At 36.7% G+C, this 27,064-nt stretch overlaps 1 protein-coding gene across 1 annotated transcript; it reads right to left on the reverse strand.

The window, feature by feature from the left end:
* Positions 1-6,206: 6,206 nt before the first annotated feature.
* LOC145691114 (uncharacterized) lies at positions 6,207-25,356 on the reverse strand. Its single transcript, XM_081766825.1, has 3 exons — positions 25,186-25,356; positions 16,591-17,331; positions 6,207-10,735 (listed from the first exon to the last, which is right to left on the reverse strand). The coding sequence occupies exons 2-3, from the start codon at positions 17,250-17,252 to the stop codon at positions 9,505-9,507; spliced, it is 1,893 nt and encodes a 630-aa protein (XP_081622951.1). The 5' UTR covers positions 17,253-17,331; positions 25,186-25,356; the 3' UTR covers positions 6,207-9,504.
* Positions 25,357-27,064: the final 1,708 nt, after the last annotated feature.

The following is a 27,064-nucleotide window of genomic DNA, read 5'->3' on the forward strand; positions in this document are numbered from 1 at the left end:
GTTAAGGAACGTTAAAGTGACAATGCTAGTGACTCGGGGGGTAAGGAACCAAGTGGTTTACATCCTGTGGGGCGTGAAATCTGGGGCCCGCGCGTTCCTGGAAATAAACCTGAAGTGCATTCCTTTACAGTTTCCGAAACTGGATTAGACAAAAATGCCTCTGTTAGCATCACAACAAATTCCTCTGTACTATTAATCTTTTCTCTGTTCTTTGATAAACATTTGGTAGAGTTATTAGTAACGGAAACAAATCGATATTACGAAAAACACCTTGCAAAATGAGATGTTCAACCCTCCCTTATTGAGGATGACGTTACAATTTAAGAAATGTACGTTTTTCTGGCATTTATACTATTGGTGGGATATGCTGTTCAGGACACACTGTGCGACTACTGGTCAACAAAAGATTATCACACTCCTTTCTTTGGAAAAATAATAAAAAGGTTTCGTAACATATTATCATTTTTACATTTTGCAGACGAGAAACCGAACAGAGAGGACATAATTTAGAAAGTACGCGATGTTTTTGAAACAATCAACTAATCTTTCAAAAAAATACTATAAACCAAGAGAAAATTTGGCCATTGACGAAGTAATTGTGTCTTATAAAGGGCGAGTTGTATTTCGACAATATATTCCTAAACAACACAAGCATTTCGGTGTCAAGTTATACAAGATAGTTGATAGTGCGGGCTAGACCTTTCACATTCCTGTGTACACGGGTAAACAGAAAGAATTAGAAACTCCTAATGTTCCGGCAACAGAAGCATAGTTAGGAAAATGGTGCATTCTGTGAGGAACAAAGAACATAAACTCTTTGTGGATAATTATTTTTCATCGCCAAATTTGTACGATACGCTTCATGAAATAAAAATAAATTGTTTTGGTACAGTTAGGCCAAACAGGCATGTTACGCCACCCAAATTTACTAAGGGAGAATTAAAATTGAAGAAAGGGGACATCAAATCTCGGGTCAAAGGTGATTTATTGCAATTGCTTGGAAATATAAAAGAAGTTTTCCTTCTGAGCACGTTGCACCGGTAGAAGGGAATTTTGTAGATGGGCATAGAAATGCAATAAAACCTGGAGCAATTTTACACTACAACAGGGGCCATGTTCATATCAGTTACATCATTAATAGGATCAAACAGCTAACAGTTACACCATTGATAGGAAAACCCTGAAATGGACAAAGAAAATGTTTGCATCTGGCAGTGTTGAATTCCTTTATACTAGTTAGACATTGATTTCAAAAATCGCTTTCGGGAAACTCTCTTTAAATGACTTCTTACAAGGGCATTTGAAGGGGGAACATACTCTGAAACAAGGGCTTGGACGAGGAAGTCAATCCGAAGGGCAAATAATACGACTTAGTGCTAGACATTCAAACTGTCCCAAGAAATCAAGAGGTGCTCGTTGCCGTGCATTTTCATTTAACATTGGACGCATAAAGAGTGTACAACCGAAACGGCTCGTCCGATAATAATAATAATAATAATAATAATAAAATCCTTCACTTTAGATTGAAAACTTTACATTTGGAGACGGTTCACCCTCTTACATTTTGTTGTAACTCTGAAAACAGTTACCCTATGTCAGGAGACTTTTGAGACACCCTATATATATAAACAGGGCCGGATTTAAGGGGTGTACCGGAGCACATGCACCTCCCTTTGTTGTAAATATACACTGTCTAAAGTGAGAAGCTAGCACTGAAAATAGCAATACTTTCCAAAACATTTTGCTATCATGTATCCGTTTGGTACTTAAAAGAAAGCAGAGTTTTGGAAAAGCAATAGTCTAAGTTGATTTTCTGAAGGTTGAAGGAAAAGGATTCACTAAGCAAAGTAATATTCGTCATTCACGCCACAGATGCCTAAAGGCATTAAAAAATTCAAATTTAATTCAAATGTAGTGGTAGTTATGTATGCAGCCCCCACACAATGGGGCGAAAACGCAAAAAGCTGGCCAAAATATGATAACTATATTCAAATTGAATGAAATTTATTATTAAGAGGTTATTGAGGTTGCTGATTACGATTCTGCAATAATTAATGTGAACATACTTCGTAATTTTAACAACATTCACTTTTTTCACATATTTTGATGAACAATTACTTGTTACTTACGTTCTTATTTATTAGTAATGTATTATTACTTAAATGACATAAATTATTGGTATTTGATTCGGTTATGATAACTGCAACGGCTTGTCATTGTAACATTAAATGAACAATAATTAACATCAACACGCTTCGTAATCTTCACAATATGTCTTCCTAAACATTTAAATTTTTAATATATTTCATTACCCAAGTACTTGTTACTTACATTCTTATTGATCACAAATGTTTTCTAATTTTAATGACACAATTAATAAAAATTGCTGTGCACTGGTGAAGACTAGGGCAACGAATGATCTGTAATGTTTCACTTATTTTCATAATACCACGTAAAGGTCGCAACCTTCGTCATTTATAAATGTTTACAAGTGCATTCATTTTTAATTGCATATTTACATTTGCGTGACCTTATTTGTTCTTTCTTTTGTTTTCTTGTTGCAATGTTAAGATTGTAACATTTATATGTATTATTAATTTTATATTATATTTATATTTTATTTTATTATTTTTTTAATAATTTTATTTTCATAATTTATATTAATTTATATTTTATATTATAATTACATAAATGTCAATGTTGCTACATTTGTCTATACATAATGTATACAGATATACTTAACATTACTAAATTAATAAATTTTCTGTTTCTTCTTACAGAAACGTGCACCAAAGTCAGATTGGCACGTTTTCGCAGCTACGTTTTTGTCGACAGCATTAATTAATATTCAGACTACCATTCTACAAAATATGAACGTGGTGCACGAGGGTGCACATAATGTTTTCAACGCTTTAAGTTAATAAAATATATAAACAATGTGAAAATTTTGCCTGACTTGAGATTCAGATTATAAATTATTACATCATTATTATTAATTTTTCACTTCATACACCTATTCTACTTACCAGTACAATATAGGAAAACTTTACAGATTTAAAAACTATGAACGCGTTCGAAAGTTACAACCGTTTCAACGGATGCGTCACAATTCTTCTATTGTTTTCTAAGCATTTGACCTGCTGAAGGGTCTAGTTAAGAGTGGCTCAGGTAGTCGGAATAAAGTAAAAACCCTATTCTATTTATGGATTTGGGCCCTTCTAACATCACTCTAGTCAACTACATAAAAAAATTCCTATATTACTAACTTTCGTTTTTTTACTTTTCGGCAGCTTTTTGCGTTTTCGCCCCACTGTGCCCCGTTAGAAAATCCTATATCCGGCCCTGTATATATATATATATATATATTAGTATTGCACACTGAAGAAAAGAACCTTCATTTTGGATGAGTACACAAGGAGTTTATTAGTTACTACATTATCACGGCACGCTACGACCTGTACGACAATTTTAAGAAAAGTGGAAGCGAGTCAGATGCTCCCCGAAGTGGGAGACCGATGGTTCTCACCGAGAACAAATTCACGGCTATCAATGTAGCAATGAAAAACAGTTCGCAGAATTTCTCGGTGGGCTGCGTCATTTTTAATCATCCCCCTTTTTTTTTGCCCTAAACACAATCAAAATATATTGAAAACACACCATTTCCCTATTCTACACTTCAATTAACTCAAAAATAAAAAAGAATATTATCATTAGATGTAATTTACCGATTATTTGATTACAAGGGCGCCCAATGCACTGAAATGGATATATTCATTTAATTAAAAATAAATTAATACACATTACAACTCATGAATTTTTCATTTAAAATACGACAAATATTACGAATTTACATCTGTATAAAATCACAAACACAATTTCTAGTTCATGGAGATACCTTCCTATGTATAATAAATAAAAAATAATAATAATAATAATAAAAGAACACGTCAACTTTGTAAACGAGAAAAACACACACAAAAGAGAAACAGAGACTCACATTTGCAGTCTTTTCACTCACAACAATTCATCCTTCAAGTATTTTCGGATATCCAGACTGAATAACAATATACAAAATTATTAGCTTCTGCAAACAGACTTGTCAAATCATTCAACACAATTATACAATATCTAATTAGGTATTTATTAAATACTGATTTTCCTTTCGTTATTATTAATTTTCGACATTGATTAGCAATTCAATTAGCATCATGTGTTTCAACTTATAAAAAATATCTACTTAGGAACAATAATAGCATCTTCACCAGCAATCGTTGACATAAACATTCGTTAAATGCTATTTAACGTAGCGTTAAGAGAATTGATAATTTAGCAGCCATCTGTCGTTATTAATTATAAATAGTAATTTTTTACTCAACAATAAATCAACAGTTTATTAAACACTTGTTAAGGTATTTAACGAATGATTGTGAAGTCAGATTTTAAAAAATTAATATCACGTAACATAACTCTTTCGTGCTATATCCTACTTCCTTCTACATTTCTGAATATTTCGTTCGCTGGCCGTCACGTGCTCCAAATGCTTCAAGTTTTCTATATGCAATGCAATTACAATTTGGAAGCAATAAATAAATATTAAAAAAAAATAAAATAATGCTTTAAAATGCACTGAAAAGGAATAATTTGATATGGTAATTCATTGTTATTGGGCCAGCAACAAAAATTTATATAAATTGCCTTAAAAATGAGAGAATAATTTGGGAATCGAGTAAAATGAAGAAATAGGACTACTACTAAAAGTACTGGGTACGAGCGAACCACTTCTTTAAAATTGCAAGGATCCCCATCTTTCAGTTCAAGCACATGTTATCCATACAATTGCAATTGTTTACAAGTATCAGTACAGCAGACAATACACATAAAACAAGGAAGACACGAAGCCAGCATGACAGGACCCAGGACGAACGAATCACTTATAAAAATGGACCCAACGAGGACAGAAGTATTAGTTAACCACCGATCGCTTAACCTCCTGACGTCGCCCTGGAAGGACTACTACTTTGCCTAAATCCGTGGAAGCTGCCATGAGCTAAGGAGTTTACCGAAGTACCGTATTGTGAAGTCGCAATAAAACACCCTGGAGACTGCTCTGAGCTAAAGGGTTTCCGTATAAAACATTTCCTCCCTTCACCTCATTTGTTAAAAGGAAGATTTTAAGATATTAACTTTATAGATACAAAGGTTATTAACTTTATAGATACAAAGGTTATTTTGTAGTATTTTATAAAATACATCAGGTGAACGGCTAAAATCCCGGACTGTTATTGTCTCTATCTAACATATCATTACAATATCCATAATAACTTGAATTATTCGTGTGGCTCGTATTTTGTAGACTCAGAATATTTGATAAACGGCTACTAAATCATTCTATTGTATCACAGAGTATTGACTCCAGAACTGTAAAACTTCGAAGAGTTAAGTGTTGTGGGAAAAAATTAGAAAATATTGTGAAGACACGAAGTATAAACCCCCTCCCTTACACACACACTTTAATAAATAAATAAATAAAAACTATCTCCACGGAATGTGCATACTATAGTCTCAACCTTCGGTATTGGAAACAAGCTGCAGCAGTGACCAAAATATCACAAGTGTTTTACCTCCTGGGACCCGAGGCTATTTTTGGGTTGTTCAAGCAACCATCGGGTTCTTGCGATTTTATGCGTCGCCTCAACTTTCAGCGATCGTGAACCTGATGGTTGTTCGAGCAACCTTGTACGAACGTAACAAAAATTGCAAAAGTTTCTTATTCCGCCACAAATGGAAGGACAGTCGACAAGTAACCAGTAGTCCTACTAAAATAGACGTGCCTGCAAGACGAGATACGTTAAGTTTTTTGCTCATAATTTGTAAGTTATGCAATTCAATTCACAAAATTTGTGTTACATTTCGATTGTAATGTTTGATGAAAGTAGGCGGTTGCTGTAAAAACCAGTAGGTTATTATTGGTAAAATCTGATAATTGTTTACGTAATACTTGCATTGTTTGAGCCTACATTTTATAGAAGTAATATATATATATATATATATATATATATATATATATATATCAATGTAAATATCATTAGCAATGTAAAGGGAAACTAATTAGAAAATTATAGCTTACTTCAAAAAACACGTTGTTCTTAAGTGTAACAATGAGAACTGAAGGTTGCTACAGCAATCTATCTTCCCCCCCCCCCTCCACACACACACACACACCTTGCAGTTACATGTTTTTCAAGAAAACTGAAACTTTACGTTTTAGTGGATTCTCATTATTATAAAAACCACAATGAAACATTTTTGCAACATTGAGATTGATCGCAAGTCTCAGGAGGATAAAAAAGAAAATATCAAGTATTTTTTTTCTTAATTATGGTTACTATTGTATAGTCTCGAACAAAGGTACATATAATTCTATTCGCATAGTATCTTACGTTCATGTTCATAGTTCGATCTATTATGATTGTGAGGGGGAGTAGGGAAAGTATGCTAAAAGAAAGTAATGAAAAATTTAAATGCATATATAACCGATAAACCAGTATTACGGCTTTCCAAATCACATACACACCCAATTAATCGACATTGTGGAAGAAAAGAAGAAACCTCCAGGATTATTACACTGTCAGTATATAAAAAAGTTGGATTTTCAACCTAGAGAGAGATAATCGCATATGGAAATGAGTGAATAAAACTTTTCAGTTTTATGTCCTTCGATTATGCGCTGTACGACTAAAGTGGGCAAAAGATTATTGAAAGGGAATAATAAAGAAGGAACTGGGGACAGGAGAACATCCAGAACACCAAGGAAACATAATGTTGTCCATCATAAACTCACATGGTCTGGGATCGAACCACGGATCCCTTACACCAGTTGTGAGCGCTCTACCACTGCACCAGCGAACTATCTAAGCCGAACATGGAAAATTAGAAGCAACAATAAACTGCCTCTGAAGGTGGTAAAATTTCCTGATAGATGGATCAATGAAGTAGGTCAAGCAGGGCGATGCTTCTACAATGAATGAAATGAAAGGCAATCGGGAGTATGCGGATTTTGTTTTTACATTTCCCAACCAAGTCAATAATGGTGTCACGAGGACATTAACAAGTAGGTTTGTGTTGTTCTAAAGAACAACAACTGACATTCAAAGGCACTGATTCTTTGACTAACTCCATGGCATATGGAGCCTTTTAGGACACTCAATTAAACTAACTCTATGGCCTATAAAATCCGCACTTACAAAAGCTCTCCATTGATTTCTAGCTGTGTTAACTGGGTCCAGTTTCTATTCTCATTTCTTCCCATTTCTCCGAGATTCTTCTTAATATTGTCCTTCCATTTGCGCCTAGGTCTTCGATTTTTTTTTTCTTTTTTTTTTGATTTGGTTCCCAGCTAAACTTTGGAATGTGTTCATACTTTCTTCCATTCCAGCTACGCGACCTGCTCACCTGAACCTCCTAGACTTAATGATCCTAACAACGTTAGGAAAACATGGCCCTGCGTAGTGTAGCCGCTCACGTTCTCACTTTTGGTGTGAGCGATCCTGGGTTTGATTCCCATTGGGAACACTCGCTCGAAAAGGTGTAAGAGCTTTTTCAGGCCAGCCATCTTGTGTAAGGGTTTTCCTCATTCACACCAGGGAAATACAACTAACATACAGGCCCCGGAGAGTACAATACTCCACACAATACATTTAATGAATCCTTTCTTTTAGTCTTTCATCAAGGACCCGCAAAAATAGACATTTTTTCCTTCTTAAAGGCTTCTTTCACCATTTCTGTCCTTGGTTTTATTTCATGTTCGTACTTCATGTCCTCACTATACTACCACCCTGTTATCTAGTTACCTGTTTTACTTTCTGACCCTCCTATTTCCGTATTTCATACTGACTGTTTCGTTCCAATCAACACTGCTTTCGTCTTCCTAATGTTTATTTTTATCCCGCGTTTTTCGCAGGTTTTCCTCATACCTAAATAATTTAAGGATAACTGAAAGAAATTACAACCTGCTTCTAACAAACTATTAAATCACTCACTGAACATTCGTATGATGCATAGTTTTTGAGAAATTAAATAGATTATAATAAATAAGCGCCTCTCTCTCTCTCTCATTCCCGCTACTGCAAACGAAGGGGTCAGTCATAACTGCTCTGTTATTCATTCTTGTTAGAAAGATGGTCAACTAATTATTGTTGTCCCAGACTATACAATTGATTCAAAGCTACTTTTCTCTTAAGAGCCTAACATACTAAAAATAATAATAAAATTTACCATTTTTCTTTTGCTTTTTTTCAATGCAACTTACCACGATCATAGCTAATATTATTATACAACAGAAAAAAATATGAACCTTAAGAATTTTCAGTGTTGTCATCCATAGAAATTACAGTGTTGCCAGAATAACATTTCCCCCAAAATCTAAGTTAAGGCAGGACTAGAGGAACGAACTCAACTGCATTTGATTACGTATCATGTTTCTTTTAAATCCTCTGAACTACTTTTTAAATAACATTATTATTTAATTTTAACAACTGTATGATTAAACTATTTCGTTTCTTACAAACCAAATACAACTATTATTTAAAACGTAGTTCACAGGATTCCAAGACAACATGATACGTAATAAAATGCAGTTGAGTTATTTCCTCTAGTCCCTCCCTTAACTTCAGAAATAGACACGGATTTTCGGAGAAATGTTATTTTGGCAACACTGAAAATTCTTCAGGTTCATATATTCTGTTATAGAATAACATTATCTATGATTGTTGTAAGTTGCATTTCATTATCTCCTTCCACTTACGAAAAACAAGCAAACGAAAAAGGGTAAATTTTGTATTATTTTTAGTATGTCAGGCTCTTACGTGTCGACTTTACTCACGACGAGATCGCGAAGTTTTAAAGCTTTTAAATTAAAGAGAAAAGCATGATTCAGTCTGTTGCAACGTACAACCAACAATAGATGTATAAAAAATATAGAAGAGGTTCTTCTATCTCTTCTATGTAAAAATATAGAAGAGATATATATAAAATAGAAGAGGTCGTTCTATTGCATAATGTTCTCCTTACGCAAATTTCAACAACAAAAATAAATTAGAATGAATTAGTAAATAAATTACAGACTCTAGTTTTGTCCTTACTTCTTTAAAAATGGATCTCCTGCCAAACCTCGACCGGCAGTTCTACAAAACTCCGTTACACAAATGCATTTATTCCCTATAAACGTGATAGTACTTTTAATATGTTAGTTAACAAAAGCAGAGGCAACGTTCGGCATTTCTAAAAAAGCTGCCTTTGGATGCAATTATTATCTGCAAGCTATAGATACATATTCTTTGAAACAATGTGAATTGCTGATGGGTTATTAAGACTTACAGATTGAATGGTATTCTCTGGAGAACAAATTCTCCGGCTTGCTTAATTATGTAATACGCCTACGAGTAGAGTCACTTTTAAATAAAAGTGAATGTAATGTAATGATACTATTTATGATTGATCGTGATGTCATGTGGATACCTGGCTGTCCATTTCCGTTACAGAGACATCTAATGGCAAAGAGTTAGATATATTCCCAACTTCGGCATCACCTTCTGAAGTTGGCTCCTCTTTCGATTCTACAGGAATTGTAGCAGCAGTCGATAAGTCTTTTGAAGGGTCTATCACTACACCATCTCGAATAACAGGCTTCACGTCCTCCTCCTCTTTTTCCTCTGAATCAACCTCACAGTCAACGTCCTCCCTTCTCAATGCGAAGTCTTTTACATCACTTTCATCAAACTCATCCTGAGAATCCGTCATTCCCAGAATAAAAGTTCCACTGTCGTCCATTGACTGAGCCATATTCATTAAAGGAAAAGCAGTAGATTCCTTGTCCTCATCTTCCATCATGCTACTCGAAGAAGAAGGATACTTTTTATGCAGTTTCTTCGAATGCTGCACAAGATTCACGCGGCGACCGAACTGCTTTCCGCATTCTTCACAGGTAAACACTGTTTCGGCCGAGTGAGTCCTAAGGTGACGTTTTAAGTTACAGCTTTGGGAGAATGTTTTGCTGCAAACGGTACAGGAGAACGGCATCTCACCCGTATGCACACGTCTGTGCAACGCCAGATGGCTGGTACTCGCGAACGACTTCCCGCAGTCTTGACACAAGAACGGCTTCTCGCCACTATGAACGCGCAAGTGCTCGTCTAAATGATGTTTCCGAGAGAACGCTTTGGAGCACTCGGTGCAAGAGAATGGAAGTTCGCCTGTGTGTGTTCGCTTGTGAATCGCGAGATAATACTTGTGTGGAAAGGCTTTGCCACACTCTGGGCACGAGAAAGGCTTTTCGCCTGTATGCATTCGCATATGCGCGCGCAGATGATGACGCAACGCAAACGACTTCCCGCACAACGAACAGGCAAAAGGAGTCTCTCCAGTATGAGTTCTCGTGTGCTTCACTAAGTCACTGTTCTGGACAAACGATTTGCTACAGTGTCGACACTGAAAGGGAGCCTCCCCTGTGTGGGTACGTGTGTGAACGATTAGTGTGTGCTTCTGAGCGAAAGTCTTCTCACAGTACTCGCACTGGAAAGGTCGCTCCATGGTGTGGATCCGCGAATGCACCAACAGCCCGGCCTTCGTCGTAAAGAACTTCTTGCATATATGGCAGAGGAAGGAGGCTCCAGGGCGTGACCATGTATATTCTGCGAGATTAACGTTCGCCGGCAGCTTTAAGTCCAAGTTCAAACCTCTGCAAAGGATAAGGGAAAAATAATCATTAGACAGAAAAAGGTAAATTGCACACTCAGCAACAATTGTAATCATGTCAAAACCACATTACTTGCATTCATAATAATACTACGACATGCCACAATTTATATATACGAGGGAGGATCACAAACTAAGGTTACAAGGGCGATATTTCTGGAGTTCCGCCTGTTATATAGGAATGAAGAGTGTGCACTAATTTTAATACATCGAGTTGGCAACTGTGCAGAGTTTCACCCACCCGCCAGCTACGGTGCTAGTTGTAGGTAAACACAAATGGCGACTCGTTTGGGGAATTGTCTTGCGAAGAAGTCCGATGGGCGAAACATGCAACCGAGGCTGGATTCACCGGCATCTGGTAGGAATTTAGGGAGAGACTGTAATGTGTCGTCAGCATGTTACAGAATGGTGTCGAAACTTTGCAACTGGTATAGAAAACGTCACGAACGAGGAGTGCAGAGGGCCGATTCAGCAGTGGGACACCATCGACCACCCTCCCCACATCCCGGACCTCGCTCCAAGCGACTTTCACCTGCTCCCGCACTTAATGGAGCATCTAGGCTGTCGCTTCGCTTCACACAGGAAGGTGCAAGACTTCGTGACAACGTGGCTGAACACGTAAGAATAGGAATTTTAACAGGGAAGAATCTTCAAACTCATCCCACTATGCGACAAATGTCGCAACCGCTATGGAGACTATGTCGAAAAGTAACCTAATGTATGTTCTATCTGTTGACTGTATTGGTTGTATGAAATAATATATATGTACGTTTCACTGCAGGCTTTGTAACCTTACTTTCTGATTACCCCTCGTACATATGAGCATTTCCTTAGTTTCAGCAAAGGGACCAATATTAAAAGAGAAAGGATTACTGTAGGACAACTGCAATAATCTACTCAACAAAGAAGAGTAAAATGTATGCCTATCAGAATATGTCACTAAAAAAAAAAAAAAAAAAAAAAAAAAAAAAAAAAAAATCGTGAATCGAGGCTCAGCAAAGACTCCCTCTAACTAATGCACTGTCAACGATCCAATTAATGGTAAATTTATTTTCAAGTTACATTTTTTAAGGCATAATGACGAACAATGGTTTAAACATACAGGCTGCCACAATATACGAGTACGTTAGATGTTACACACACCCTAAATGGATATGGATAAAATGTTCAGATTAAACGTAGTAGTAAACTTTTGTTGACTATCCAGAAAGCCTCAATTTTCTACTGAGTATCAGAATAGAGGAAAAAGGATATTTTCAATCGAAAAATCGGAAGCTATTCTCACTCTGGTAAACGCAAACGTTTTCTATATTCAAATAGTAGTGTGCTTGTTTCTTCCTAATTTAACCACTTGTAAGTTTTGTATAATACGAAACATAAATCTTTACTGCAACGTTAAATACATATTGAATTCAAGTCTACTATCAAATTCAGTTAATTATTATTGTAGTGTTCTCTTATTTTGAGAAAAGTTGTGCTGCGAAACCATTTCAAAGTTTTGTGCAGTGACGAATTATTATTAGCTGAACGTCGGAACGTACCAAGTGACGATTCTAGAAGTGAAAACATGCGAAGATCTGACGGCCAAACACAAGAATCGACAAAATTAGTTTCGATGAAGAAAGTGGTAATACGTCAGAATACTCTCACCTGTCTTCTTCGAATGAACTACGTAATGGCTACTGTTCCCGTAATTCAATAATAATTTTATTCTCTTCTTTATTCAACTATTAATAATCTTCTATAACATATGTTGGTGTCCTGTGTTACATTCATCCTTTCTGAAATGTAATACTTTTCCTCGACCTCGAATTCCGATAGGGGGGGGGGGGTGTTACCTGTTGACGCAGCAGTATCAGCAAACGAGTATACCAGTAATGAAATCTTGTGGAGCTCCGGAATTAACATGCCACAGTGAAATTCTGTTCTACTGAAGTGACTCATTTCTCAAAACTTCACCTGTTGCTATATCCCCTGACGGACCATCTCCATTACTTCAACATGAATTTACAGACAAAACAAGAAGTAAAATTAAACAATGAAAGCGTGTAAGGGTAGCAATGTGAACTGTTCAGCATTTATTCATCCATTCATTGTGCTACTGCCACTGTAAATGTACCGAGAGACGTTTAGACAAAGCACACTATGAATGTTGTTTCTCACCTGATTGGGCACTGGAGACTTCTTTCTATTCTATCGAAGTTGAAATGCACTCGAAAGGGTCGCCATTTCTGTTGGGAATTCGAACGGGCGCAATGTGTTACAGAATAATTGTACGGGGCCGAAGTGTCAAAGAAGGTTGCACATACTCTATATTGAATGTTTAGTTGTCGAGAATGTGTGTCGATTATTGTTAGGACTCTGATGGATGTTTTGTTGTAGACACAATCTCTAATCATGTGGGTACGTTGGGTAATTGAAGAACTCAATATGAAATACGGAAATATCGCACAATAAAAGGAATCGATAAGTACCAGTGTATTTATGTTTAGAAGTTGTATGGACGCTCTAAGCCTAATCTCTATACTTACGGAATGTAATTAACAGATTTATAAGCTTCCCATATTTTGTCTCAATTCAAGCAATTCTCTTCCTCTTTACTTTTAATAGTAAGTAATATTGCCACACTTACATTTCATGACATAATAACAATTTCCAATTCATAGAAGAAATAACACAAAATTCGCTGCAACAGTTCCACGCTGTTCCACAACGTGCGTTCCAGCAGTGGAGGAAGCGTTGGGAATGATGTTGTTGTTACTGGATTACAGTCTAGCGTCCCTTTCAGCAGCGAGGATGCATGAGACGTGGACCTACAGGTTCACTTCAGCTCCCACCGAGAATCGAACCGAAGTTTACTGCATTGAAGATGTATACGCTAACCATACAGCGACGAGGGAGCTCGCTGGAAACGATGTATTATTGGTGAAGGGAACTATATTGAAGTAAATAAATCTGAATAACTTCTACAAACTGTAAATACCAATATATTAAGAAAATTAAGTTTCTCTCTAGACAGACCTCGTACGTTTGTATCAAATAAATAAATAAATTTAAGAAGAAAGTATGTGTGCCGCGGTCGCTCAGTGGTAGAGAGGTCACCAACTCTGGTGCGTGGGTTCCCTGGGATAATCCCAGCACTCGCCAAATGAGCTAGGTGCGGATAAACACAATGTGCATAATATTTCTCGGGCTGTTCCGTTTCCTCCCACTTTCTTTAATCCACAATCACATTCATCTCATTATCACCGTCTCCCTTGGGCTCGGTGCGAATCATGGGACGTTAAATAATAAAATGATACGCGTGTGTGTCATCAGCTTATCGCATAGAAAGGATACGTCTAAAACCACCAAATTTTGGACACACACAGATCACCAGATGTAAATGCCTACGAAGCTCTTTTCCGATTTTCGGCTCGGGGTGACTTCTTTTGTGGGAGAGGGACAAAATACGTGCAAGTTTGTCGGTTTCTCTGTACGCAGCCAACATTACCTATTGGGTACGCCGTCTTACGTAACAGCAGAGGATAAACGCCCGGAAATGGAATGGCTGTGGGGAAATTCTTTATCATTCTTGTTCCTGTCTTTTTATTGAGGTTCTGAACTGAGACCCGAGTCCGTACAGCTAGTAAATAATAAAATAAAATAAACAAATAACGAGATGTGCTATAAAACAAAGCAAGAGAATCAAAGCTTTTTCACTGAGCAGAATCTTTCATTTAGAAACAAATTATATTTTCCTTTTTTGATCAATAATAATCTCTTGCTTAGCCGTTCTAAATTACATCGTATATTTTTACATGATAGGGTAGTATCTCCATTATTCGATTAAAATAGTACTAATATAGCATTTTACTTCGTTTTTTTCAAGCCTGGGGGTATTGTAGAATACGTTGGCATGGTTTCACGCCTTTCTGCGTCGAGACATAGGGGATGATCTCATAACTTTAAAAAAGTAATTTTTTGTGAGGCCTATTTTTATTATTTTTGGCGCGCTTACTTTTACACCTAGAAGATTGACATTTTACACGAACATTCAGTCCACCGAGTAGTATTTATCAGACTTTTTCAGATTTCTGCGTTAGCAGAAGGGAGGGGGGGGGGGGAAACGTAAAGAAAAGGGATATTTTTTAACATAAGTCCATTTCACGATTTCCCCGCCTCAGATAGATGATGTTCACATGTGAATGGTACCATTTCAAAGGTTATTCTATTCTGCAGAGAATGAGGTACAAAACATGGCCCTAGTATATATAAGGATGGCTCAGGAAATTTTTATATTACATCCGGGTCTTTTTCAGTAATCTGGGGCATTATGGGGATCATTGATAAATATTTTTCCCGCCCTTACTGTTCAAGATTGAAGCTTGAAATTTTGTACACTCCTTACTATTTTTTAGTTGATTTTGAGATCTGTACGTTAACTCAGGGGTGTCCAGAGGGGCTCAAAATTTTTAGAGTCTTTAGAAAAATCTATTTCTCTCAAAATTTCACACCTCAGGGACATGATAGGGAAATATGAATGGTATCATTTGAAAAACTGTTCTATTCTGAAGAGAATGAGGTACGAACCATGATTCTAGAATAAATAGGGATGATGCTGTAGCTGCTTAAATAAAATTCTATGATTCACCTAAAAAAAAAAAAAAAAAGCCATGGGGTTAACGGTGTTGAATACCTGCGCTATCTTGGATTTTAGCCCACTGATTTTCCTGTCTGCTTCGTAATGGCTTGATTTTGTTGATTTCCTGAAACCTGTTTAAATAACCCTCACTTCATCAAAATTAAATTTTGTAATTCATGAATCTAATAATTACAAATTAAACTTAAGTAATATTCAATGAATAAACACAGTGTGTCCATTAAATTTCAAACCTGGCAACACTGTAAGATAAAAGCTGGAACCCCACCAAGCTGTTATTGTGTGTAGCTTTTAGTACCGGGTGTATTGTGCATTGTGCGAAGAGTTCACGAATTTTGTGTGTTATGGTGATTTCAGTGAACTGTGTTTTCTTTGTTAATCAGGGATACTAAAGTGGAGCCATCAAGTTTTGCGTAAAACTTAGTAAAACAGCCACGGAGACCATGGACATGATTGAAACAGCTTACAACATATGATGTTCTTTCTCGAGCGAACATTTTTGTGTGGCGTCGTCGTTTTCGTGAGAGTCGAGAGGCGGCCACAGACAACCTTCGACTTGGCCATCCGGTAACCATTTCAACTGAAGAATATGTTGGAAAAGTGCCGGAAAAGCTGACTGAAAAACGGTGTCAGTCCCTCAGGATGATTGCGGAGGACTTGAACATTGGTAAGGATACTGTTCGGAAGATCCTGTAACAAGATCTACAGAAAAGAAAGATTTGTTCCAGATTTGTGGACAGCAGAGCGAAAAGAAGACCAAGTGTTGTTGTGTCACGAGTAGATCCAACTGGCCGAAAATGACCCAGAATAGTTTAAGAAAATCATAACTGGTGATGAATCACTCTTTCACGCGTACGGAACACATTTTGACTCAATTTCGGACATCCAAAGGGCTGCGAAGAAGGAACTCAACACTGTCGGACAAGAGGACTTACAGAAAGATACCTAGAAACTATACAGCCGTGCAATTGCCTATATACAACAAGGAGGGTCTTATATTGACCATTAGCAGCCAATCAAGGTAATTCTCTTCTGCATTATTTTCTGATAATGTCGGTCTTAAAGTTTAGAAGACACACTGTGTATAAGCAAGGAACATTTAATTAGCTTCGGACTGATCAATTCGTTAAGATGTTAATGACAGCAGAACAGGTTATTTACTTATTGTGGTAACTGAAGATTATAACAATACTTACTTGAGGATTTCGCTGGTGATTTTCATGTTGCTTTCACGGACTGCTGGTGAATTTTTTGATTCGTCGTCCATCGATGGCGTGTCGAAAGTTATATAATCACGTTGTGCATCATCATGCTCATCATCGATCACTTCCTTCTTGATCATCACCGAATCTTCTAAGTCATCCTGTTCCGACAGAGACTCTGAAGGTTTCGGTGGTTCTTTCGACGAATCACTGGAATCTTTGGAACTTGTTTCTTCAACCTTTAGAGCATCTCCATTAGAAGGTCCTTCAACCTCGCGGTTGGTACTCGACGCTGCTTGAGACTCTGTCTCACTTTCAGTACGCACGCATGACGACGTCTCACGGCTTTCAGGCTTCGATAAGTCATTTGCTTCACCTGCTGGGGGCGGCGTAGAGTTTTCATGTCTAGTAGTAGCAGTTGAGCTTAATGAATCATTCGTTTTCTCCTTTTCCCAAGCAGCTGAAGCATTCCCAGTGGTTGAACCTGATACTGACTCTAAATGTGATTCCGATTCCTCATTAAATGCTCCATCATCATCAAAAGATTCATCGGCGTAATCAGCCGGCTCTTCCTTTACGCTCACAGACACAAACATAACTTGCCCCTCCGCAGTCGGCGCTGGAGCGCCATCCTCATGGTCGCCAGAAGCATCCATGGGCGCTGCTACGCTCTGATCTTCAATTTCATTTTATACAGAACCTCATCCGACAATTCGATACACGTCCCTCATCCATCTGAAAAATAAATAAACAAATAAATTAAATGTAACATTCGCTCAGATTGGAAACAAGTTCACACTCATGTAAATACAAAATATTAAACATCATCATTTTCCTTTGCAAGTTTAGTTATTCAATTTTCAGTCAAGTCTGTTGCGACTTCCGTTCCAGCCTATCAACTATGAACGTATAAGGATTTCTGAACATTTGACTTACTTCTGTGGAGGAGTCGGCTCTTAACTCTACTAGTAATACCTTATCCTAAATCTTAATAAATAATTGAACAAATTTAGGTCAATGTCTAACATAGCGTGGGTGATGAAAAGGAACGCTAAACTTCAATTAACATTAATAACTCTCGTCTTTTCCCTTATTCTATTAGAATTTTAAACAGAAAGCTACTAACTGAATCAGTGTCATTATTATTAATAATATACGAGGAGTCCGAAAATAAGTTTCTCCAGGCGATCGTGGACAGAGTTGAAGATACAGGACCAAAAATAGCATGTGACATTAAATATCAGACATACCTTTATTTTTTCACGTAAGTACCACGTACGTTGCAACATTTGTCATACCAGTCTATAAGCTTCAAAAAACCTTCCAAGGAAAAATTCAGGACTCTGCATACAGAAAAAGCGTCGAATAGCTTTTCTGACTTTCACCATTAAGCGGTTCGCTTTAATCATGTCATTCACCATTCTGACAGTTTGGTCTGTAGTGGCCTTGCACGCCCTTGGTGTGTCCAGGACTTGCTACTACCTTTCACTGAATTGGCGACACCATCTCCGCACCATTTGCTTCGACATCACATCAGGTCCATACACTTCCACGAGGCCGCTTTACACAGTGTGTAGGCAGTGTTATAAACGAATAGTTTTAATTTTCTAACCAACAACGGCATTTTAAAAAAATAATAGTCCTGAAATTTCTTTTTATTTCTTAAGAGCCAGCTGAAATATCAATTTTTTTTGCACGGAAAGAGTAAGTTTATGCAAAATATTTAAAAGCATGTTTGAACTATTTACCCTTCCTTAGGTTGCGTATTTAATTCAAAATGAAATGACAAAAACCCATTTCGTCCGAAACGCTATGATCAAAAATTCATTTGAAGAGGTGCAGTCGTTATTCTTTGTGAAAAAATTAAACCTCTTTCCCCCATAAAATACGCATTTCAGGTAATGCGTAATAATAAAACCCACGTGAAACCAAGTCCTAGCTATTTCCAAAAACTCGTTTTAAACTGTTCAACCGTATTCTTATTATGCCATTTTATCAATACATAACTGGAAGTTAAAATATTGTAGAAATTGTTCCGTTCCCCTTTTAGAAGCGGAATTTTCGAAAAGGCTTCGACACTTATTTCTACCTGGCAACATTTGTTCTTCGCACGGGGAGAATACATTTCATTTTGTACATAAAGGGCTGAACTTGAATTTAAAGGGCGTCGGAAGTCTTACTGTTCGTCTCAGCAACTCCGAAAACTATGGATTCGATACTAATATCAGTCATTATCGATCATTTTTATATATCTCCTCCTCCTCCCTCCCCAAGTTGCAGGGCTAAATTTGGATTTAAACGGCATCAGAAGTGTCAGTGTTTATCTCAGCGACCCCAAAAACTGTAAATTCGACGCTAATATCGGTCATTTTGGATCGTTTATATATATCGTCCCCTCCGCTAAGTTCCACCGCCAAAGTATAATGATAAGCATCCCAGGCCCGAACCTCATCTACGTTGAAAATTTGTTCGAGGTCGGTCGGGTGGTTTAAGAGCTATGAAATCACAAACAGAGTCACTTTCATTCTTTTATATATATACCTAGGTACATAATGATTTATATACCAAGTTTCATTTGCCTAACTTCAGGAGATTCTCTATTTTGAACCTCGTCCACTTTTAGAATACGAATGTTAATGAAAGGGGAATAAAGAAAACCCCTGTGAGGGCCAAAAGCTACGTGAAAAAAGCAATTTTGAACGGTTTGGTCATTTTCCTGTGATGAGACAACAAGGTAACGTCGATGTCATTTTTTATAAGTTGGGGAAAAAATATAGAAGTTGCCACCTTTCCGCATTACAACTGGAATTTCCAGAAATGCTGGGCCACGTGTCAAATTATTTTCGATAAGTAGTTTATATATACAACTTTCATGTTCCTAACATGAAGAGCTCGGTAAATAGTCCATTTTCGGCATAAATTTCGTACCCCTTCTCCCCCTTTTAGAATACACATTTTATTGAAAGTGACATGACGAAAATTAGCTAGAGGTAGGTATTATGTATGTTATCAACTATGTTCAAAAATTAATTTCAAATGACTACTATAAGTATTTCACTTTAGCGTCCCTTGCAGCAGCGACGCTATATGAGACGTGGACTTACAGCTTAACGTGGGATCCAAACCACATGAGCTGTCGCCGGGAATCGAACACTGATCTCCCACGCCAAACACGCATATAATAACCGCTTATCTACGAGGGAGCTCTTAATTTCAGATGATTCAGCCGTTTGTCATTCAACAGGTAATGACGGTTTCTCTTATAAAATATATGTATGTGTTTAAGTTACAGTAAAAACAACTAGTATATGTGTGACTTGACACGAACAATTCTCAAATGAAAATTGCGAGAATTCAAGCTTTCACCTTACGTATCCTGTAGCATATGAAATGATTAAATAAAGTATATTGTCAAGGTTCTTGGCCCATGAACTTCAACCTTTAAAAAAAATATATTTGATTTAAAACCGCATTAAGATTGTACCTGGCACAGGAGACCCGTGTTCGATTTCCGGCACAAGTTCATGTGATTTGGATTCCACATTAAGCTGCAGGTTCACATCTTACATAGCCACGGTGCTGGACGGAATCGTAAACTCCAAATGAACCAAGAAGTTTCGTAGCATGACATACTACTAATTAAGCTGCCTGCGAGTTTCAGACTTACTTTCGATCAGTGTTTTAGAATATTAGAAATCATTTTATTTCTGTTTTAAGCAAAATTAATTCGATTTAAGTCATAGGTTTAAAAAAAATCGATTTAAATCAATCGATTGAATCTGTGAGGTTCTTCTCTTTTAGATTTCTTTATGCTACGATTTCATTTTCACTGCAATTTATACATACTTTCAAGGATCTGCAATATATCAACAATGTAAGAAAAGACAGAGAAGCATGTAAATCTGCAATTCGCCGCTGTCGAAAGAAGAGGCACAATTTTTCTTCGAAATACATTGCCGACAATAATTCGCAAAAGTCTGTCATCAGAAGACGTAGGTGAAAATATAAGTATCTCCTTATGTGCTTTAACAAACAATATAAATAAATAAGCTGTAGAATATTACTAGCATTTAACGAAGCCAAAAATAACACGTTTAGCAATCGATAGAACCTGTTAAGCTGAACAAAAAGATAGGCGTGACTGTAAAAGTTCATCAGGGTGTCTACTAAAATTTTCTAACATTTTCAAGAGCGAATTTGGGTACGAATGAGGCCGAATTTTCATCCATGCGATAGAAACGTACTTTGCTTGCGATTTGGTAGCGTCTAAAGTCCACCATAAACATTTTTGGTGGTGAATTTTGATGTTTTATAGAACAATCTGCACTTACATTTTCACAGTTTAAAAAATCGTGACCCAATTTCGTGACTTTCATGACCGTTTTCTGATTTCGTGACCGATAGACACCCTGTTTATGCATAGTTTTTGAGAAAATGAAACCTAAAAATTGATGCCGTAAGAAAACTATGCTACTTATTGGGGTGAACTTGATACTGGAATACACCCACCTTAAGCTCTTTATTATGACTCATCCTACATTGTACGGTTCATGAGATGTAAGGTTAAAATTTAATTTGTTTAACTTAAATATTATTCAAAGGAAGACATATATCACTTACAGGATTCCTACTGATCTAGAGAAATCTATTTCCCTGACTTTCATGATAGGTGTCGGATGACGTTGACATATAAATAAGGAATAAATAACGGTGAATATTTATACAGGGTGTTTTAAAACAACGCCTACAACGTTTCGCAGGTGATTCCTGACACCAAGATAAGACGAAAAGTATAGACCAACCTGGATGCACAAATGCTTCCTTTCGGAGTTATAGGCTGCCAGAAACATAATTAAAAAAATTATCTTTGAAGGTCCATATCTCCAATACTATGGGACCTACCGTAGTCGGGACAAGACTTCACTTAGGAACTAGTATGTGCCCAATCCAAATATCTATGTCTCTGAATCCTGCATAGTTCCGCAACAATTTTTACAGAGATAGTTGGTGAATACTTAAAAACTATATGTCCGTAGCCAAACTCTCTCTATAAAAATTGTGTGAGTAACGCAGGATTCTGAAACGCGTATTTTTGGATAGCGTACAACTACCAATGGAAGCATTTGTGCACCCAGGTTGGTCTATGCTTTTTGTCTTATCTTGCTGTCAGGAATCACCTGCAAAACGTTGTCGGTGTTGTTTTGAAACACCCTATATATAACATTTATTCTATAGAGACAAATAGTAATCAATACCTCATACGTAGATTGCAGTTACCTCCCATAAAAGTGTGAGCAATGTCCCATACTGTGGTCATTAACATCTACCCACAAAAGTCTGACAATCAATTACTCTGAAGGTACCGCACTTCTTATACATTCGTTTAATAATGACAAGGTTCTTTTCGAATATTCATATCCAGTTTCAATAGATATGTCACTTATCCAATACTGCAATTATTATATTACCTACAAACATCTGAGACTGAAACATACACTACATATGATACATTGGTTAATGAAGTGACAAGGCTACACTAAAATATCCAAATTTCGTTTCAATTAAGATCTGTGACTTGTGCAATATTGCTTCTTTCGTTTTTAATATCATCAATTTGAGTTGCAATTTTTCTTTGCTTTACGTCTGTTTCTACTATCATACGCCTTTTTTTATTCTGTAATTTCTTCAATATTTTGAGAGAAGCTGCTGCTTTCTCTTTTCCTCTTGTTAACAGTCTTTAGTTTTATTTTTTCTATATAAAATTTCCCTGATCAGTAGAAAACCTGCATTAGATAGAACACATCGAGCTGAACAAAATAATGCTTATGACTGGATTCTCAAGCGTAGTTTTCGAGAAAATAGAAAAACTAACTTTGCTAGCAGTAAAAAATACAGGGTGTCCCATTAAAAACAACTTTTCAAATGCCCTCCATTTCTATTTTCGTAAGTTAGCAGCACTGAACGTTACATGATTCTCATCTGCTGCCTTTGTAGTTAGTAGTCAAGGAGCATGGAATATCGCATAATCGTCATCTGTTTTCTGTACAGGTAAGAATGGAGAACTTCACGACGAAACAGCCACTTGTCATAGTGAAAACTTATTAAAACTTAATCATCTTGTGATTTCTTTCTGTTGGGTTATTTGAAATCACGCCAACAAACCACGTACATTTTCACAGCTTAAGACCGAGATTTAGTGAGTACCGGGCAACAATGACATGTTATAGCACTCATTATTTTGAGTAGGTTTTACCAACTTCATACATTTCCTTAGAATATTTTTTTGTATTTATTATAGAAATTAATATTCCACACTGACGGAAACTGTATATAGTGTGGGGAAATTTGATGTCACTTCTGAAGGAGGGGTGGGGCGTGGAGAGAGGGAAAATTTTGTGGCACCTCCTTGATGTTACTGTTGTAATGCATTACTGATTCATAAAGAACAATACGAAGAGCCATTGTCTTTGAAGCAGTTCTGACTTGCTGTGTGTCTGGGATGTTTGGAACACCATCATCACCAATCTCCCGAAATGGAGAGCGAAAACAACGTCTAGTAAACATAAGCCATATGATCCACTTTAAACAAATTTACAAAAAAACATACAAATACGCCAGTAATAGGAATATCTCGCAGATGTGCATTCTGTAGCACTGCCCAGGAGCTTCACTAAACGCTAACAACATGCAATACCTGCAATATTGGATTCTGTATAACAAAAACCAGCATAAGAACTGCTTTTATCAGTACTACCATAAGAAAGTGCAATGTTAGATATGGTCTGTGGTTGCAAGATAAACCACAACGCTTGTCAATCCTGTAAATGTTCCCCAATATATATATTAATGTGATATTACTACTTTTCCCTTACTATAATCAAATATTTAACAATGTGTTTACTTTAATATATTAAAAATGAAATTGCAGTTATTGTCCAATGATTTCAGATTGAAACCACGACATTTAGCAACCCTAATTATAGCTCCAAAAGTTTATCATAATATTTTCTTTTAGTAACATGACAAACATATATTTCATAAAAGGTTTTCTTTCTCACTGTATTGCGAGCGATAATAATAATGAGAAATAACTTAAGTAAAAGGCTAATAATCACCGCAAGAACCTAATAATTCTTGCGGTGATCATTAGTCTTTTACTTACGTTATTTCTAGGTTTTCTTTATCTTCATAAATTTCTTCCTTGAGAAGCAGAGGGTTATGCATGGACCGATAAGTTTACTCAGGCAATATACTTATGTTCCAATAGAACGATCCCTTCTGTAGTTTCTAAATATTGATAAACCTCTTCTTCATCGTTACTAAAAATACCTTTGAAAGTACATATGGCTTGTGGTGTGCAATAGTCTCTTCTTATAGTGAATTACATGCGTCTGTACTCGAAGATATTTTGCTGTGGTGTAGAAAGAAGAATAAATATAAGCTAAATGGCTTACTATTAAGTTTTAACAGAATTTTAATTTCAAATTATGGGGTGGGGGTGGGAAAAAGTGAATATACCGAAACAACCTGTTTGAGTATAGCATACGTGTTAAGTTTATTAAATGTGAGGAAGATATGATATTAATTTCTGGATGTCCCAGTGGAGACACTCGCTCGAAAAAGTGTAAAAACTTATTCAGGCCAGACATCCTGAGAGCGAGGTTCTCCTCATTCACACCAGGCAAATACTGGGATGGTACCTCACATAATGGTCCCAGACCGCTTCCTCCCCCCTTCCCCTAAGTCTCCGGGTACTCGATCGCTGATGAATATAACCGGCTAACATGGCTATAGCTCCAGAAATTTAGATCCTAACCTAACCTGATTTCCGGTAGCGAGCTTATACATGAATTTTACCTGCGTTACGCACAGTAAAAACAAGATTCTAAGAATAAATGTCACGTAAGTTCTAATAGGTTAAATGCCGCCGAGTAGATCCAAACATGTGCAACTAACTCAACCTAACCTAAGCCTTGCCTTAACATGCTGAACCTACTATGCGGTACAAACGGCGTTTCAATATGCAAGTGTTTCTAAAAACATTAATGTGAATACCCACCGTCGCTAACGTGCATGCTACCTACGGACGCTATCTCATCAGATTCACCTTACCGTGAATTTGGTTATATATAATTATTGCTTGTATGGATCGCAGCACTGGTTAGTCTGTGTTTTAGCACGTATGACCGAATTTATGTAATATTATTAATCTGTACGGAATTGTATGGGCATACATCAAGGATCTAACATCTTAGAATATATTAGATTAATTCAAGGAAGAAAGCTTTTATCGAATACGGAAGCACAGAATTAGTAACAAATGTAGCTACTTATTTTACCCTTGCACTTATATTAAACATTTCAACATTACGATTTCATACATGTAGTTCAACGGAATAAAGCTATTACCCTCCAAAACTACTCTGCAAATTTCAAACATCTATAAATTTCGCCGCAAAAGGTAGGAAATAATCCACACAACATTCGCTAACACAATCTCTACACTTTCACCTAAGCTCTAGGAATTAACCACTACCTTTTCATCAGCAACGTAATTTTAAAAGTAATAAATATACTAGCACTAGATACCTATATATCATAGCTTATAATATGCCGCATCATCAAGTCAGTCAGAAAACTAGCAAAAGATTAAAATTTCTTTAAATTAAACTGCAACGCTAAGCAGCAGTCAATTTACAATTAGCTTCCAGTGCATTATCCGATTTCGATAGATTATTGTGTCGTTCGTGATCGATTCGTTCATGATAGAATCATATTATGGAACAAATGAATCGATTCTTTTCTATTATCAATCAGATCCAGATGGAGTTATGCTCGCATGACCGAGAAGTTTAAAAAGAAAGAAGAAAGAATACAATATGCGTTGTTCAAATTATAATAGTTTGTTGGAAATGCTAAATGCACAGAAATTTATACATAAAAACATGTGTGTCTTTTTTTTTTCAAATGTAAAATGTTATTCACAGTGGCGGCAAGAGAGGCAGAGAGACAGTTTATCCAGTCTCCTCGATTTCCGAGGGTAATTGAAATCTCAAGGAGAGGAGATCACATGCATCACCGACATGCAAAAACCTTGCGGGGAATTCTAGAACTTTGGGTAACCTTTTCCGTGCAGTTTTATTATACGGATCCATAGTATAAGTAGTAGTAGTAAAAGTTGTAGTAGGAGTAATGGTAGTAGTAGGAACGGGTCAGAAGCCCCGAGGGGTTGGTTGGGATCTGTTTCAGGCCCGTATTCAAGGAGGGTCTAATAGGCCGTCCCCCCTAAATTTTTACCGGCCTCCTAAAATTTTTACGTTAGGCTTGCAAATGAACCATACTATGGAGATGAACTATAGTATGGTTGGAATGCCCCCCTACCGCCCCCCACCTAAATTTTTGGACTGGCTACCGGCCTGTTCTTTTCTGGACATGAAATAGGCAAATTAAAAGCTTGCACATTTTTTTCTGCACATTTTACAATTTATGGATCCGCATAGTAAAACTGTAGCACTTTTCACCTCCAAATAACATGTTTGGATAAAACTCTGTTGAAGAAGGATTGGCAATGGCGGTAGACCTGGAGCCTCAATCCATATCAGTTAGCGCCAACGCAACGCAAAATCTCCGCTTTGCGATTATAGGTATAGCATTTTAATTGATTTTTGTTCTTTTTACGCAGGCCCGTAATTAGTGTTTGCAACCATCTACATGCATCACTGTTTCATCATGTTAAATAGTTTCACGTATTCAGCACACAACGAGTCAGTGTTGAATTCAGACATTTTCACCCGGGGGGGAATGTGAACTCCTCGGGGGGGGGAAGGGTTGTTTTTCTGTATTTTTGCAAGAAAGCAGCATATTTAACAATTCCATTCACATGCACATCTTACCTAATATTGAGACTAAGTACTGATAAATATTCAATGAGAGATTAATTTTAAAAAAAACAATCGTTTAATTTTATCTAAAACATTAAATAAAGACTGGCAAAAATATTTTAGACTAAACTTTAACTGCTATTTACAGTAGCTATTTTTGTTATTATTTCCTATGTTCAGTAGTTACTGTTTGTTACTAATGTAGAAGTTTTCGAAAAGATTTAAATTAACGCAATTTTTTTTTTTTTTTTTTTTTTTTTTTTTTTTTTTTTGTCCTAAAACAAACATACATAGGAAAATCTTAACAAAAACTTATCATTCTTTCTCACACTTCTGATTCTGAATCAAGCATATTAGCCTTGGTTTCTTCATTGCATACACATCAATAGTTTAGTTTACGAAATCTTCAGTAGGACTGTCTTCAGTAGGATTTTCCACGACTTTGTGCCGTGTCATGGAAAATCAGCGCTTGGGGCGAGAGTATACGACGTTAGCCCCGTACGTGTAAGTGAGGTCGACAGACCAGCTGCGAAAGGTGAGAAAATTTTAAAAAGTAAACCCTGCTTTTCCTTGATTTTCAGCACTTT

The sequence above is a fragment of the Thermobia domestica genome, chromosome 7 (assembly GCF_964235325.1).
Source record: "Thermobia domestica chromosome 7, izTheDome1.hap1.1, whole genome shotgun sequence".
NCBI lineage: Eukaryota > Metazoa > Arthropoda > Insecta > Zygentoma > Lepismatidae > Thermobia > Thermobia domestica.

Coding starts and splice junctions, on each gene's coding strand:
- LOC145691114 (XM_081766825.1), bottom strand. CDS start 17,252: ATGGATGCTTCTGGCGACCATGAGGATGGCGCTCCAGCGCCGACTGCG. Junction 10,736..16,590: donor ATCACCAGCGAAATCCTCAA/GTAAGTATTGTT, acceptor TATCCTTTGCAG/AGGTTTGAACTTGGACTTAA.